General features: G+C 37.6%; 2 protein-coding genes across 4 annotated transcripts in view; both read left to right on the top strand.

The window, feature by feature from the left end:
* LOC135199354 (protein SCAI-like) overlaps positions 1–3,267 on the top strand; it is a 114,897-nt gene extending 111,630 nt beyond the window's left edge. For all 3 annotated transcript variants that reach the window (XM_064227321.1, XM_064227320.1, XM_064227319.1), the window contains exons 11-12: positions 1,461–1,561; positions 3,124–3,267. In XM_064227321.1, coding sequence (XP_064083391.1) covers positions 1,461–1,561; positions 3,124–3,267 — 245 coding nt within the window. The remainder of the gene's footprint in view (positions 1–1,460; positions 1,562–3,123) is intronic.
* Positions 3,268–3,303: 36 nt separating this feature from the next.
* Positions 3,304–12,939, top strand: LOC135199355 (uncharacterized). The gene has a single exon (XM_064227322.1). The coding sequence runs from the start codon at positions 3,304–3,306 to the stop codon at positions 4,207–4,209; it is 906 nt and encodes a 301-aa protein (XP_064083392.1). The 3' UTR covers positions 4,210–12,939.
* The last annotated feature ends 2,163 nt before the right edge of the window (positions 12,940–15,102 follow it).

The following is a 15,102-nucleotide window of genomic DNA, read 5'->3' as shown; positions in this document are numbered from 1 at the left end:
TGATGAATATAATTGAAAAGTGCCTTAACCCCAGAACATCGTAAGCCGAACCCGTCGTAACCCAGGGACTGCCTGTACTGTATAGTAAAAAAAGAAAAAAACTCTTTATTAGTTCATTCCAGTGCAGTATAATTTTATAGTTAACTGTCACACTAAAACTATTTCATCTCATATTTTGGCTTAGTGTGTAATAATTATTACAGTTTATGCCAATTGGAATTTTTAAAGTTCAACCAAAGATGCAACACATAACTCCCCTAAAACAATTTTGATAATTTAATGACATTTTTATTGATTTATTTAATAAAATGTTGATTTATTTTTATTTTTCTAAAAACTCATCTCGTCTATATAGTATTTCCTAATAGCTTCTGTTACTTCATGTAAATGAACTCCTTATTCTTTGGCCAGCCTCAAAGGTCAAGTGCCAGGACCTATGAGGTCATGCAGCACCGAAAATAATGTTGACACAAATGTTAGGAGAGGGAGGAACGTAAGATGGAAAAGAATATGAAGGGAAGTACAATAAAAGGAATGAAAGGGGTTGCAGTTAGAGGCCGAAGGGACGCTTCAAAGAATCTTAAGTATGCTTACAGTGAACTGAGTGAAGTACTATACTGTCGGTACTGTCCCCCTACTGGGTTGGTGGGTATTAGCACAACTCGAGGGAGAATAGTAGTAGTTATTATTATTAATAGGGGTTAGTTTTTCCAGACCTCTGAGTCTCAAGTAGACTCTTCTCGGGCTGGTTCTCAGGGATCAATCCTGAGAAAAAAAAAAAAAATAAATAAATAAATTAGACTTTATTTGAGAAACCTGTCTTATTTAAAAAATTTATGATGTTATTAATTGAAAAATCCCTGCTTTCAGCAAGAATACTTTTCATTTCTGAATTCCGTAGATAAATAAATCTTTGAATAGTAGTAGTACAGGTAGTCCCTGGGACTGGGGGACTACCTGTATTGGTCAGTAAAATTTACACTGTAGGGTGGCCTTTCGAGTATCAAGTTAAGTTCCAAATATATCTTTGGTAAATAAATTGAATATTTATACTACATGCAGTCCTTGGTTATCAGTGGGCTCGGTTATCGGTGATCCGGTTTTATCGGTGCCAATAATAGAGTACTGGCACCAATACATAGCTTACAGTGGCACCATTAACTGGTTATCAGCACTAAAATCTGGTTATCGGCGATTTGCGCTTATCGTCAAGCCGTCAGAAGGGAACCCCTCCGATAACTGGGGCTGCCTGTATTGTTTATTACATACTCCTGTGCCCATTTTTTAATACTCAGATGTGTTCTTGTACAAGAAACAAATAATGAGTGATGATATTGTTTTATATTTAAAGAGAATGCACTTTTATATGAACCAAAAGTTACCATGATAAGCAAAAGACGTGTTTTCTTGTTTTTATGAAGGAGCAATTTATGTATTTACACTGATTTTTACTTTTCCAGATCCCTCATTTTTACAGTTCTTCGGTGACGACTTCCTCAGGTTATTAACATTACGTTTCATCTTCTGTTCTACTGTCTTAAGAGCGCATAGAGCATTTAAGGTATGCCCCCATACTCATTGAGAGGTTTGTTTTATAGTTCCAGTTGCACTGCTAAGTTTGAATTGAAGTTCAAAATAAGTGAATAGAATTTATCATGACATTCTGAACAGCTTATGCTCATGATATGTCCATGCATGAGATAAACCTCTAATTTTGAGTCATAAAGCACAAAATTATGGAAAGGCTGTATGTACTATAATGTACTGAATTTTGAAGGTATAGATAAAATTAAATTAAGTCCTGTTGCAGGTAAGACATTTGCCATCATGTGTCCTCCAACTCAGGTCTGCATCGTTAAATGTATTTGCACAGTGGCAGGCAACTATTCCATTGCCTCTTCTAAGAGGCATTGGAATATACAGGCAGTCCCCGGGTTATGACGGGGTTCCGTTCTTGAGACGCTTTGTAACCCGAAAATAGTCGTAAGCCGGAACATCATAAAAAATCCTAAGAAAACCTTACTTTTAATGCTTTGGGTACATTGAAAACTATGTAAACTGCATTCTTATTGCATTTTTCATCAAAAAAACCTTCAAATATTTATTATTTTGCATTTTTGGTGTCATATTTCTTGTGCCAGATCAGCGTTGTAGGCATCTTAACCCTGGAAATAATTTCTGATGAATATAATTGAAAAGCGCCTTAACCTCAGAAGGTCGTAAGCCCAACCCGTCGTAACCCAGGGACTGCCTGTTATATGAAAACAATATTTGTATTGCTGTTATGATTATTTAACAAAACCTTATGTCACCTTAGACTTCTCACCTGAAAGACTTGTCCTTCAGTGAAATGGAAATTCAAGGGAAGACATACTACGGTATACGTATACAGGCAGTCCCCGGTTATCAGCGGTGTTGGTTAATGGCGATCCGGTTTCATGGTGCTCGTCTAGTGCCATAAAATCAGCAATTTATGATGCCGTAACAGGCTGATTTTTGGTTATCGGCGCCATAAGGTGCCGATAATAGAGTTGTGGCGCCATAACTTATCCAACAGAGGCACAATTAACCGAAACTTGGCGGTCCGAGTTTCAGTTAATAGTGGTTCTCGCTTGTCGGCACCCAGCCAAGAACAGAACCTGCGCCGATAGCCGGGGACTGCCTGTGGTATATTTGGAAGACACCAAGGGAATAGATGGGAAGGAAAAGGTAGAAAGCACTGCAGCTAGGAGCCAAATTGATGTTGGAAAGAACTGTTTACAGTGCACTATGAAAGATAGACTGTAGCAGGGACCTATTTGAATGGTAGATCATCATCTGATAATGTTTCTGTGAAAGTTGTTTTTCTTTGTTCCTTCATTTTAAGCCATTCAGGAAATCAGAACTTGCTTTCGGTAAATGTTGGTATCCTGTCAACTCGCTTGCGTAGTGCTATGTATGATAATGGTTTGTTTGCAACAAAGACTGCTCAATACATATACAGGATTCCTTATCATTTTTCATTTGACAAAAGTTATGTAATTATGTATTGTGTCTTAAATTTAGAAATATTGTTTTAGAGAAACTGATTTTTGTTTCAGATAGTATTGCAACGTATTCTGTACTCATCGTCTTGCATTGCAGGGTCGACAGTTTTACCCGCGCTGCCATCCGAGCTTGCCCGAAGGTGAAGTATTAGACCACCCTAGTTTATACGCTATTATCCTAGATTTAGCAACTACTCTCGATGTGTCACACTTATACTACGATACACACGACCTCCAATGACCTTCTGCCACGTGCTGACCCTCGGCTAGAGAAGGAATGCGACAAGGTGCAGCGTTTATCAGTGAGGTCACCAGATTAACTAGTTGGGTTGGATCTCTGTTAGTGAATCAGTCCCAAGTGGAACAAAGAATGATGCACATTGCCAGTAACCACGTCACACAGGTTAGTGGTGATGTCAGCTATGTGTCTCATGCTAGGGTGCAAGGGAGTGTTGTGGCACGTGGCAGAACGGAAAATCACGTGGATTTTCGTGCACAAAATGATGTTAAATTTATGACGAGAAGTCAAAGCAGTCCGGTTACTTATCAGATGGCACAATCCAAAGGAAAGCAGCCAAAGAAAAGTAAAAATTCAAAAGTGAGTGCTGGCGCCACATCTCTAAGCCCTCCTCAGGCTACTAGTTCAGATCTCAACTGGAGTCCCATTCCAAAAAGGCATTCATCTGCACCCAGCAACCTCTGTGTTGCCCTCTACTGTGATGACGGATGGGACGAAGAATGCGAAGATATACCGGTCAGGGTAGAAGCACAAGCCTCGTCGAGTCAGTCGGTTCGTCCCCGTTTACCAATTTTCGGCTCTCCGAAATTCAGCCGGCCGTCTGTGAGGAGCCTCACATTTGCTGATGAGCAAATTGATGACGATATCCCAGATACCACATCACTCACACCACCCCTGAGTCCTGCGCTACAGTTACGTCCGTACACCAACCCGAGGGACACTCCAACTCGTCATCCTCCTCTGCTTCACAGTCCTTCTCATCGTTTAGCACCCATCCCGGCGCACGATCTCACGCTAGACTCTCTGCACGATCTTAACTGGTTACACGAGATGGAGCCTGACGATCAAATTGTTCTCGAGGTTCACGTCATCTGGTCTATCTTAACTCTGATGGTTGTGCTGTTGGCTTGTTACACATTGCACCATCAGCCTCTCACAGGGTGAAACAGATAGCAATATGCAATGAAATGGTGGTAAATGGTTCTGTATTTCCTCAGCGATGCCAACGTTTGATAAAATACACTTACAAATAGAAATGTCAGATACAACACTTATTTCTACTTGTATAGTTCTGTATGTAAGGTTGTTGCATACGTACTGTAATTACAACATACAAATGAGAACTACATTTGACTGCCCATTTTATAACATTGATTAAGTAGTATTTAGCAATTTTCCTACTGTAAGGCTCTGGTTGAATGACAAACAATACTATTCTACTATAACAAAAAACAAACAAAGACTGTTTTGAAAATCTGTCATTGGAAAGTACTGATAAAGATTTAAGCTTTTTCAACAAAATTATACTTAAATTCTTGAGTAGTAAAGTAGGTTGATCTGTACGATTCGTAGCTTAGATTTATAATTGGGCACTTTTGAATCCTGTACCTTCATGTGAACTTTCAAAACCAGTTAAAACCAGTTAATTTTGTGCTTCTGATTTCATCTTGGAGAAAGTATTCCAAGAGGACCTGCACGTACAGACGCGTGTCCGGCATTGTAGCATGAAAGGGTTTGAAAGAGTTATGTCAAACAAATGTAAACAAAGGTTTATTTTCAATATGATTCTTAGTTTAGGTGATCCATTTCACTGGATAGAATCTGAAAGTGAGGGATGATGCTGCATGCAGTGTACTGAAGGAGATCTCAGGATGTGGTGGTTGTCGGATTTGCTTAGAGTTTGTATTATTATAAGACGTCTTAATATATTTAAGCGAGTGCTTTTTCATGATATTGAAAATTTATTTTGAAATTGATAGTTGCTTTTATTTTTGTGATAATTACTCTATTGGCTCTACCTGTTGTTGATTAACTTAAAGTGTCAAATTTATAACGACACGGACTTACAGGTTACCTGATCAGTGTGGTCTTCTCAGTGATATTTCATGGAGAATTTTATTTCTTCCAAATGGCCATAACTGATAGTGAACAGGAACTGAACCAGAATAATTCTGTAAACATGGCTGCCATGTCATACCTATTCTAATGTGTTTTACAAATGCTGTGGGGTTTAGATAAAAGTGAATAGTTGACATTCTTAAGTACATTCTGTTGACATACTTTTAACCCAGTATTCAAAAAAAGATCCAAGTTTTTAGATATCCAGTCTTGTGCAGAGGGGTGTCAAGCAACCATCTCATGTTTCTACGATTCTCCAAGTAATGTAGGTAGACCCAGGCATGCAGAATCAAAGTGTGAATATTAGGTTTTTCCTGAGAATTTTCTAGCTAATTTTTTTTTTTTTTTTTTTTTTACAATGCAAATCCTTTCCAGGAATTTCTCTCCATTCCAGATTTTGACCAATTTGTTAGTAATTTATTGAGGCAAGCTAAAGAACACTGAGTCTTGTTTTCACATGGGATTTTTTAAGTCTTCTTTGATAGATGGGCCATCCGTACTTATTTCTGATGTCTACTTTGGTTAGAAAAGAAATATTTCAGAATAGGCATTCTTAGAGCATTAATTTATTTCAGCAGCACCCTCTTTTGCCCTTTTCGTCTTTCGATTTACTGATGAATGTAAATATGTGCAAAGACAAATGGAGGTCTTGCTAAGCCTCATGCTTCGGTATGAAGTGGATGACCACCGATTAAAACGAAGAGCCTGTAAGGCTAGGGGCTAAGATATCTTCCTAATGTGGGATAAGTCGTCCACATTTCTCATCCCCATAATTCAGTAGAAAGCTTGGGTCTGAATTCGTACATCAATATAGTATCTACTTCTAAGATTTCGAGTCCTTCCAAGCAGCTGATCCCCACTGAATCTATTCTTGATATTTTAGAAACCGATGTGCAGTGGAGACATGCATTTAAAAAAGTGTTCAGAAAGGGAGAAAGTTTTCAGGTTATATTTAATCTCTAGTCAGTCTTCTGGAGCTTTCTCACCTCTTCCACTTCTTCTCACAGCTTTGGTATTGTTTCTTACATTAAGAGATTAAGCTACCTAAGCACTACATTTATGAAACCATAATATAATGCCCTTTTGGGGGCACCATTAAAACCAAGAAATACCCCCAATTGACAATAAGCACTACAGCAGTTCTCTTCACTGAGCAAACGTAATGACTAGGCACTCGACACGCTTCAAACCCTGTCATGACTAGACGCTCGACACTTGACACTCTTCAAACCCTGTAATGACTAGACACTCAATACTTGACACTCTTCAAACCCTGTAATGACTAGACACTCGACACACTTCAAACCCAAGGCTTAGGTTTTGATTAATAGGAACAAGCTTGTCAAGGAAGAGGGTTACTGGTCATGAGTTTGAGATAGTATTTGGAAAGGGAATTTTTGTTGATGTTTTTTTATGATGAATGGAATTATTTGGGTAAATTACAGTAAACTTAGATTTATATTGTTTTTTTTAGAAGATCCAGTTTCATATGAATAATTTGCTACAATACTTCTGGATTACAACATTCGCTTAAGTAACATTTTTACATTTATCCTAATTTAATAGGTCACACAGAATCTTGTGTGGAGCTAAAATGAATTGCACGTTAATCTATTTTTATTCAATGCTCAAAGTCACTACAGAATGTGACACCTTCTAAGAATAACTGCATTTGTTATTTGAAAGACACAAACACAAACAGGATACCATGTTGATTTGTTCTATAGCTTTATCTTATGAGCTTGTGGCCATTTAAATAGATTTACTTGAGTGAATAAGAGCTATGCTTCTCCATTCCCAGTTATCAGGAGATCCATTTATTTCCTGTTGTGGCCACAACTGACTACTGTTTTATCATTCTTAATTGCAGTCCTTATGATAATCGTAACCCAGTATACTACAAGATGGTTATGTATGTATACAGCTTAAACTCTAGTACGTACTTCACTTTCATATAGCACATTTGCTAGTCTACGTCAGGCTTCATATTGATTAAATATACGTACTTATATGCATACTTAAATAATTTTGTGCACATACACTAGGTAAATACAAGGGTCTTGAAACTGGCTTGTTAATTTTGTACTATATTTTATCTAACGGTTTCATTAATCTTGTCAAGGTTTCTGCAAGGTAACTGAATCTAAAGAATTTAGTGAAACACCAGGAAAATCATATTTTGGCTCTTTCCATTAATTTCATTTTACTTGAACTGTGAAATTTTGAAGACCTATCTTTCCTCACTACTAGTTACTACATACAGAGGACCCTTGCCTGTTCCCGGTTCAGGATTCACAGCTCCACCGATCCGAAGATTTTTCTGTGGAACATAAATCGAATTTTTCGTAGAGAAATATTCACTGATTATTTTATTTTCATATAATTTTCGTGAGTTAAATGCATTTTTTGTGATAAAACTATTAAAATAGTCAGTTATAAGCATTTTCAGCATTATTGGAGGGGGCCTTTGGTGTTTGAACTATTAAATTACAGTTATAAGCGTTTTGAGATGGGTGCCAAGCATTCGCCAATTTTAATGATTCACGAGGGGTTGTGGAACCTCTCCCCCGCGAATCCTGCGTGTCGACTGTACATCTATTTTGCTAATAATCTGAAAAATATAACATTTTATCTCAAATCTTCATTTAAAATGGGGTTTTACTTGGAATTCATAAGTTCAGTACTATATTGTTTTATTAATTATTTTAAATACTGGTTGGCCCATATTGTCAAAGAAGAAAAGTCTTTATGTATTACCTATCTGTAGTATTATAGCTAATATTTTTGTGTACATGAAAAGTTTGACCCCTTTTTGATAGCCAAGTGAAAGGTGAGACTTACGTTGGATGCGTAGTTTCTAATTAATACAGTTTATATATATAGTGTCGAGCCACCTTCCTGACCCTAAAGGAACCCTCAATCTTATCTATTTTCTTCTCTCAGCTCTTAACAAGTGGAAGAAAGCTAGGTCTCATAAACATTACTGTGGTTCATTGATCCCATCATATCACAGGTACTATTATGGTAGCAGTAGGGAAAAATGTCCCAGGTGTGGGAGGAGCCACTGGAGAGTAACTGCCTCAATTCCGTTATCAGAGATGTATAGTTGTTCTGGTGAAATAAGTTACGGCTTCTTGTACACCCTTCCGCTCTTCCCTTTGTGCCGTCTGGTTTGATGTTTGGGTGATAAAGTCATCACGAACTTGAACGTGGATTGATCGATCCTGGGAGAACCTGAGTGAGGGTCATACTGGAAGACTTGCCTCCTCACCCACAGAAGTCGAGTAACTGGCAGTGCAGTGATGTGACACGAACAAGGTGTGCTACACGTGCCCCTCAGTATCGCACCCAATCTCAGCAGACTTACAGTTGTTCAAAGCACTGAGCATCAGTCATGTATTACTTAGTTCTACTTGGGTAGCATTTGGTATGAGCAGTTTTTTTCCTCTGCTGGTAGGGCCTCTTTGGAGAATGGAAGTCTGTTATGGAGGAAAGGACATCATTTATTTCATAAGCAAAATTTCCAACAAAATGATGAACAAGCAACAGTAACAAATACCAGATATGGATACCCATCCAAACCAAATGAAAAATCCAGATGCACCTCATTAAAGTGACAGTAACAATAGAGGCAAGAAAAGATGCTTCAGAGCTAATCCAACCCTGATACATTTTGACAGCATAGTTGAAAAAGAAAACTGGTCAAGATTCCTTGCACTGGGAGCGAAGGAGAAAAAGCCAATCCTACGGTAATGTCAGACGCAAAAGGGGGGTTCTTACTACAGAAATTTATATGGATACAAAGTCAGCTGAAACAACCATTAGAACCCAATCCATTATTCATCAAAATATCTAAGAAATCAAGGGTATAAATGTTACATTAACTAGTCATGACATACTTAATGTAACTACATACTTAACATCTAGGAACTGGTAATACAGCATTACCCCATATCCAAGTGGAGGAGTTGCTTGAAAACCAATTTTATTGTAATCACTAAATTTATGATCCAAACTTCAATTAAAGAGAACTTTCTTGGCAACAATGTCTGTCTAAGCATTCTGTGCTCGATGTGTTATTTCTACTGCTCTATTGTAAAGTCTAACGAGAGGTTTGATCTATAGAACGGTCTGACCAACTGTCATATAGTCATACAATACAAAAAAATCATGTCCACTTGCCTGTGCACAAATGGAGGAATGGCGAGTACTAATTATCTGAAGAAAAAAATTTTAATGTGCTGTTTTGCCTTTGGTAAAACAAATGTACTTTGTATAAACTAAGGGAAACTTAAGCACTGAAGATCATAGATAGTGTTCTTGATTTTGATTTGAGCTAATCAACACTGATTGTGGCACTTATCATGATTTTCATATTGATACGCATTGATCGCAAATCTGTCAAAAAACTGGCAAAAGTGTTGCTTTAGGGTACAGGTGTGACATACTAGCAACAGTTCCTCATTGACACTGATGATACCATTGTTATCAAAAGCATTTGGATATCAAACTCTGCCCAAGAATGAGTAATAAACCCCTGGAAAACTGTGTCCTGTCCAAATGTTAGATTTCTATCCCTTCTAAAATCATATCACAGCAATTCAGAGACCCATCTACGGCTGTCTTGTCATGCACAAGTTTTTGCTTAATTCTGCTAACAAATGGACAAACTAATATAAGTGTTGTCATCCACAGAGCTACACTGATGTTACTGTGACACTTTTGGTCCCATCAGGAATGTTTCCAAGCCCAAAAAATTTATAAACTTGGTCTAGTTTTTAATGCTGCTGTTGAGGTGGCTCCCTTACAACCTCCACACTGAAGCTGTGTGTCTAGGAATTATCCAGTGATTCTTCAAACAGGAGCTTCTGCAAGATAATTATAAATTAACATTGGCTGTCAGTCATTTGCAAGTGCAATCCAGAAATTTTCACGTGTCTCACAGGGGCTCTTCAGCTAGCAATACCTCAGGAGGCCAAGGTCATTCACATCCAGTACTGCACCTTTTAAGATCATTTGCCAGGGAATTATGTTTTGACTGAGGGAAGTGATCCATAGAGCATAGGGTTTCTTGCACATCGACACACTACATATGAAAAATGTCTCATGACCACAATGTTGATTGCAGGGTGTTGGAGATGCTACTCATCTTTTGCTTTTCTTTTCACTATGTATGTCACTCATCACTTTGTTAGCACATCTCTTATAGGACTAATGGTTGCAGGTAGGCAGATTGTTATGAGTTAGTCCTATCATCTTCCGTCTTCCTTTCACAACTCATTTCTTGAGCAGTGAGTAACGTAGCCACTTGCGTTTGCTCTAATTCTCGAAAGCTTTTCCTAAATACCTCAGAGACGAACTACTTTTGAGTGAGCATATCTCAGGTGCTTAGATCCCAGAGTATACTACAGATCTTTTCATTAAGATTTTTTGAATTTTCATGACCACCTTCTCTTTGCATATTCAGTTGGACTGAATACTGATGAGCCTCGTGTTCCAAGACTGCAGACCACTTGACCAACCAGGGAAACTTTCTTCCAAACCCCACTGTTGACATCTGTTACTAGTTTCAGCACACAAATGACATACTACTACAGTGACCAAGGGTACTACTTCCATGTGGGAATGACAGACACTCCTCTTCTTTGAAGAAGAATCTCTCCATCCTGACCCCGGCTCAGCGGCAACATTGCAGGTCAAGTGCATAAGTAAAATGATAACAAGAATCTGATGAAACAAAAACAATTCTAAATTCTGCATTTCTAAAGAGGCTGCTATTAGCTTACGAGTATTTACTCTTTTAAAAGTGTGTGGTTGGTCCTTATAATAATAAAGGTTTCCTGAAATCGGGTTAAAACAGCAAAGAATAGATGTCACATTGGGCAAAGAGCAAGACTTTAACAGTTATTGATGTTAGTCACATGTAACAAACGTGTTTAGGTTGCCACAAATTAAAGTTACAGTTCTGAAATAAATTTCTTGTTATTCATATGTCGAACGTTGAGGATGGCTGAATGGTTTCTATTTCACTTGATTGTGTTTCTTGCATTACAATAGTACTGTGTTATTCATGATTTACACAAGTCTTGCCACAAAACTTTTAAATGGGAAAAGAATGGCACGGGACACCGTCATAATCAAAATTAAAGTAATGTGAAAATTTATGCTTAAATTACTATCTGGATTTTCCCACACATCTTTCTCACTTGCCAGAATGCAGGGAAGGTATCACGGAGATGGTAATAAAGTACTAAATAGCCAGTGTTTGTAGACGCAGCGAGTTTTGATAGAAGCGTAGTGAAAGCTTAGCTAGATATGTAGTACCATACTCTGCTCCACCATGGGAAGTATTGTAGTGCCGTTTTGGGGAGCGACGTCTATTCCGTGTACGCGATGAAGGAGGTGGGTCATTCCAATGCTTGTTCGTCCCTGTTAGGCGAAAAGTAGCTCTCTGCTTCGCTCAGGCCCCAAAGTTTTTGAATTGCCCGTTGTCAGTTGCGCGAAGCACTTCTTGTAAGCTCCTTGTGATAATTTCTTTTTTTCCACTTTGTTTTCAGCACTGTGTATGAGAAGATATGTGATATAATAGTAATATTTTCTGTGACGTGCAGTATGCAGTGCACCAAGTGTAAGTGTATGATACACCTTTTGCTCAGCATTTCTTTTTTTCTTTTTTTACTGATTTCAGTATTCGAGTGTCATATTTTTGTCTCTCTAATGTCATGCAAGTATAGAAATATTTCTCATTAGTGTATTTTGCAATACATAGTAGCACTATATTACAATTAGTCAAATATATTTTTATTGCCATATTTCTCTTGGATGTTAAATTTAAAAGGTCTTTTTGTAAATACAAGAATCTCCAAAGATATTTATTATTAAGTCTATTGATATCACTGATCACAAGAACACTTATCATTTTTACATTTTAAGACACTTTTTTGGATGTTTTGCTAAAATAGTCCACGAACCAGGGTAACAACGGTCTGGAAGATGTTGTTGGACTCATCCGATTCATGCAATACGTTGCTGCCATGTAGTACTACGTTGTCTTACGGAGGTAAGACTCTCATGCTCCGGGCAATGCACTGCTGCGTCAGAGAGAGCAGGAAGTTCATCTATTTTTCATTCAAAAGAAAGTAGTCCTGACTGAGCAGCTCTGCATCTCCCGGAACGCCCTAGACCTACGTAGAAGTAAACGAAAGGCTTTAGATGCACGATGTAGTGAGATGCAGTCTTTGAAATTTTTATTTTTTTCACAACAGTATTTCTCTTCAAATAAAAGACAAAGAATGCAACAGCTAGTCATTTTTCTCTCTTGGTAAATGAGGTTGGCCAAGCAATATAAGCTTTATATTTCGGTGCCAAAAACCTTATTGTTACGTCTGTCTTTCCTGTGGCAAAGGAACCTCTGATCTTGAGCAATGAATTCTGTGAATACATTTGTGTAGGATATGTAACACTGCAGGAGTTTGTTTTGATTATTCGTTGCAACTGCAGACATTATTTTGTTATCTTCTTAACTACCTCTGACATGTTTTTTTTTTTTTTAATGCAGACCCTGTGGAGAATGGTTGAGTGTTATGTTTCAAATATAATTGTAGAATTTAAGGAAGAAACTTGAACATTATACTTTTTTACTTCTCTTTTATTTGGTGCACTTGTGTTGTAAGTTCAAAGGATTATTTCATTGTTCGTCTTGACCAACTTGTTTGGCATTACATTTTCACAGATGCTTTCTAATGGGTAAGCCACAATTATACGAAATATTTTCAACTGCAATCTCTCTTTCCTTTTTGATAACGACAGTTGCTGTTTGGTCATTGAAAGCCACAGTAGTGTTAAAATATATTCTTGTACAGTGCTAAAAATTACTAGTAGAGACTTTCGGATACTACTCCGTATCCCTCTTCAGTCCTACTGATGGCCAAACAATGGAGGGGGCGTTACAACAGCACAAAAAACTGGTTCAAGGCGGATGCTTTAAAGTGTATTATTATTATTATTATTATTATTATTATTATTATTCAGAAGATGAACCCTTTTCATATGGAACAAGCCCACAGGTGCCACGACTTGAGATTCAAGCTTCCATAGAATATTAAAGAAGTAACAGGCAATACAGCAAGAAATCAGGTGTCAGAAAAGAACAAATAAATTCACATTTTGATAAATAAATAGATAAGAATATTGGAGTTCTGCCTCGTCTGAGGTTCAGGCATCTGCACCCAGATCTGCCTTGCAAATGGCAGAATAGTCTGACAAAATTCTTAAGTGAAAAATATCCTACGAATCAACCTCAGCTTAACGAATTGTCCAAAAAGAACTGTTTTCCTGCACCTCAATGTATAGCCTGTGTTTGTGGCCTGTTGTTCATCAGCCAACACTCATTGATTTCAAGGAAATGCAAAGTATCAGGACTCCCAAATAACAAGCGGTAGTAGAGTTGATTCAATTACAGAAAATGATAAATATATGTAAAAGGTTTCACAAGAAGATGCTGTGCCTCAGTGGCATGATCAGTATGGTCTTGGCCTGCCACCTTGGTGGCCACAAGTTCGATTACCGGGCATTCCATTGAGGTGTGAGAGATGTGTATTTCTGGTGACAGAAGCTCACTCTCGAAATGGTTCGGAAGTCATGTAAAGCCGTTGGTCCCGTTGCTGAATAACCCACTGGTTCCATGCAACGTAAAAACGCAGTGCAAATGAAACAAAACGCAAGAAGATACTATGCCCACTTCACCTTCAAAGCCTGAGGAACTAATATGTGAGATATTTTGTAAATTCACCCACAGTCTCGTGTCTGCCTAGGCCAAAATGCCAGTGATATCAGGAACCAACACATAAGGCATTCATAGATTTCCTCTAGTATTGGGTTCCTACGACCAAAATTTTGGTCAGACCAGAAACTGATGTACAATATGCCACTGAATATGAACATGAAGGAAATGCATTGTGTGGGCCACAGTTGCTGGCAAAAAGCTGCAAAATTCAGCAGCTGGTAATAGTAGCACTTCTACATAGCAGATGCTGTGAGGATCTGCCCGTTTTGATAAGTAACAAAGACCCCATATAGCGTGCACTTTAAAAATGTTTCACTTAAGTAATTGCTATTCCACATGCAGTAGTTCCTAACTGCAATTAACTTTTAATTTACACTTGATAGTACTTAATTTAATAGACATACTACTATCTGAAAATATGTATGATCTAAAATCGTATCACAGGGAAGAATAATCGTAGTGCAGTAAAGCTGGTAAGTATGGAAGTCCGCTGAGTTGAGGTCTGGTGAGTTATTACTTAATAAGAGAACACCAAATTGTTGAGGTGGGAGTCTTGATTATTCTCAGGCTAAGATGCAATCATGTCTTCTGTTATACAAGAATGTTTCTGACACAACACTAAAGTAGTAATTAAATTAATGAGAACAAACTGTGCAACAAAAGATGAAAACAAGGATTTACTAAATTTAAGATATCTATTAATATTAATGCAAAAGTAGCAAAATATCTGTGTACAGGTTTACGATCCCTTATCTGTAATTCTAAAAATAGTAAAGCTCCAACAACCTAAATATTTTATGGAGATCGGTACATAATCATTTGCAAAGGTCAAACAGTATACTACGTAAGTATGTGTATAATAATGATGATTTAGACAATGGTTGTTTTGCTTGCTGTCTTCAATTACAGTATTTTGCATATATTTTTATCATACCACTGTGGACCCTTGTGTATTCATGGGTCCACATTTGCGGCTTCACCTATTCGCAGATTTTTCTGCGGAACGTATATCCACATTAATCTCAGAAAATTCACTGCTTGTGGTATTTTTCACAGAGAAATATTCACTAATGTCTGTATTTTCATATTTGTGTGATCAAATGCATTTTTTGTGATAAAACTGTAAAAATACTCAGGTATAAGCATTTTGATAG

The sequence above is a fragment of the Macrobrachium nipponense genome, chromosome 25 (assembly GCF_015104395.2).
Source record: "Macrobrachium nipponense isolate FS-2020 chromosome 25, ASM1510439v2, whole genome shotgun sequence".
NCBI lineage: Eukaryota > Metazoa > Arthropoda > Malacostraca > Decapoda > Palaemonidae > Macrobrachium > Macrobrachium nipponense.
The sequence above is the reverse complement of the archived record's forward strand: the minus strand, read 5'-3'. Positions and strand labels throughout refer to the sequence as shown.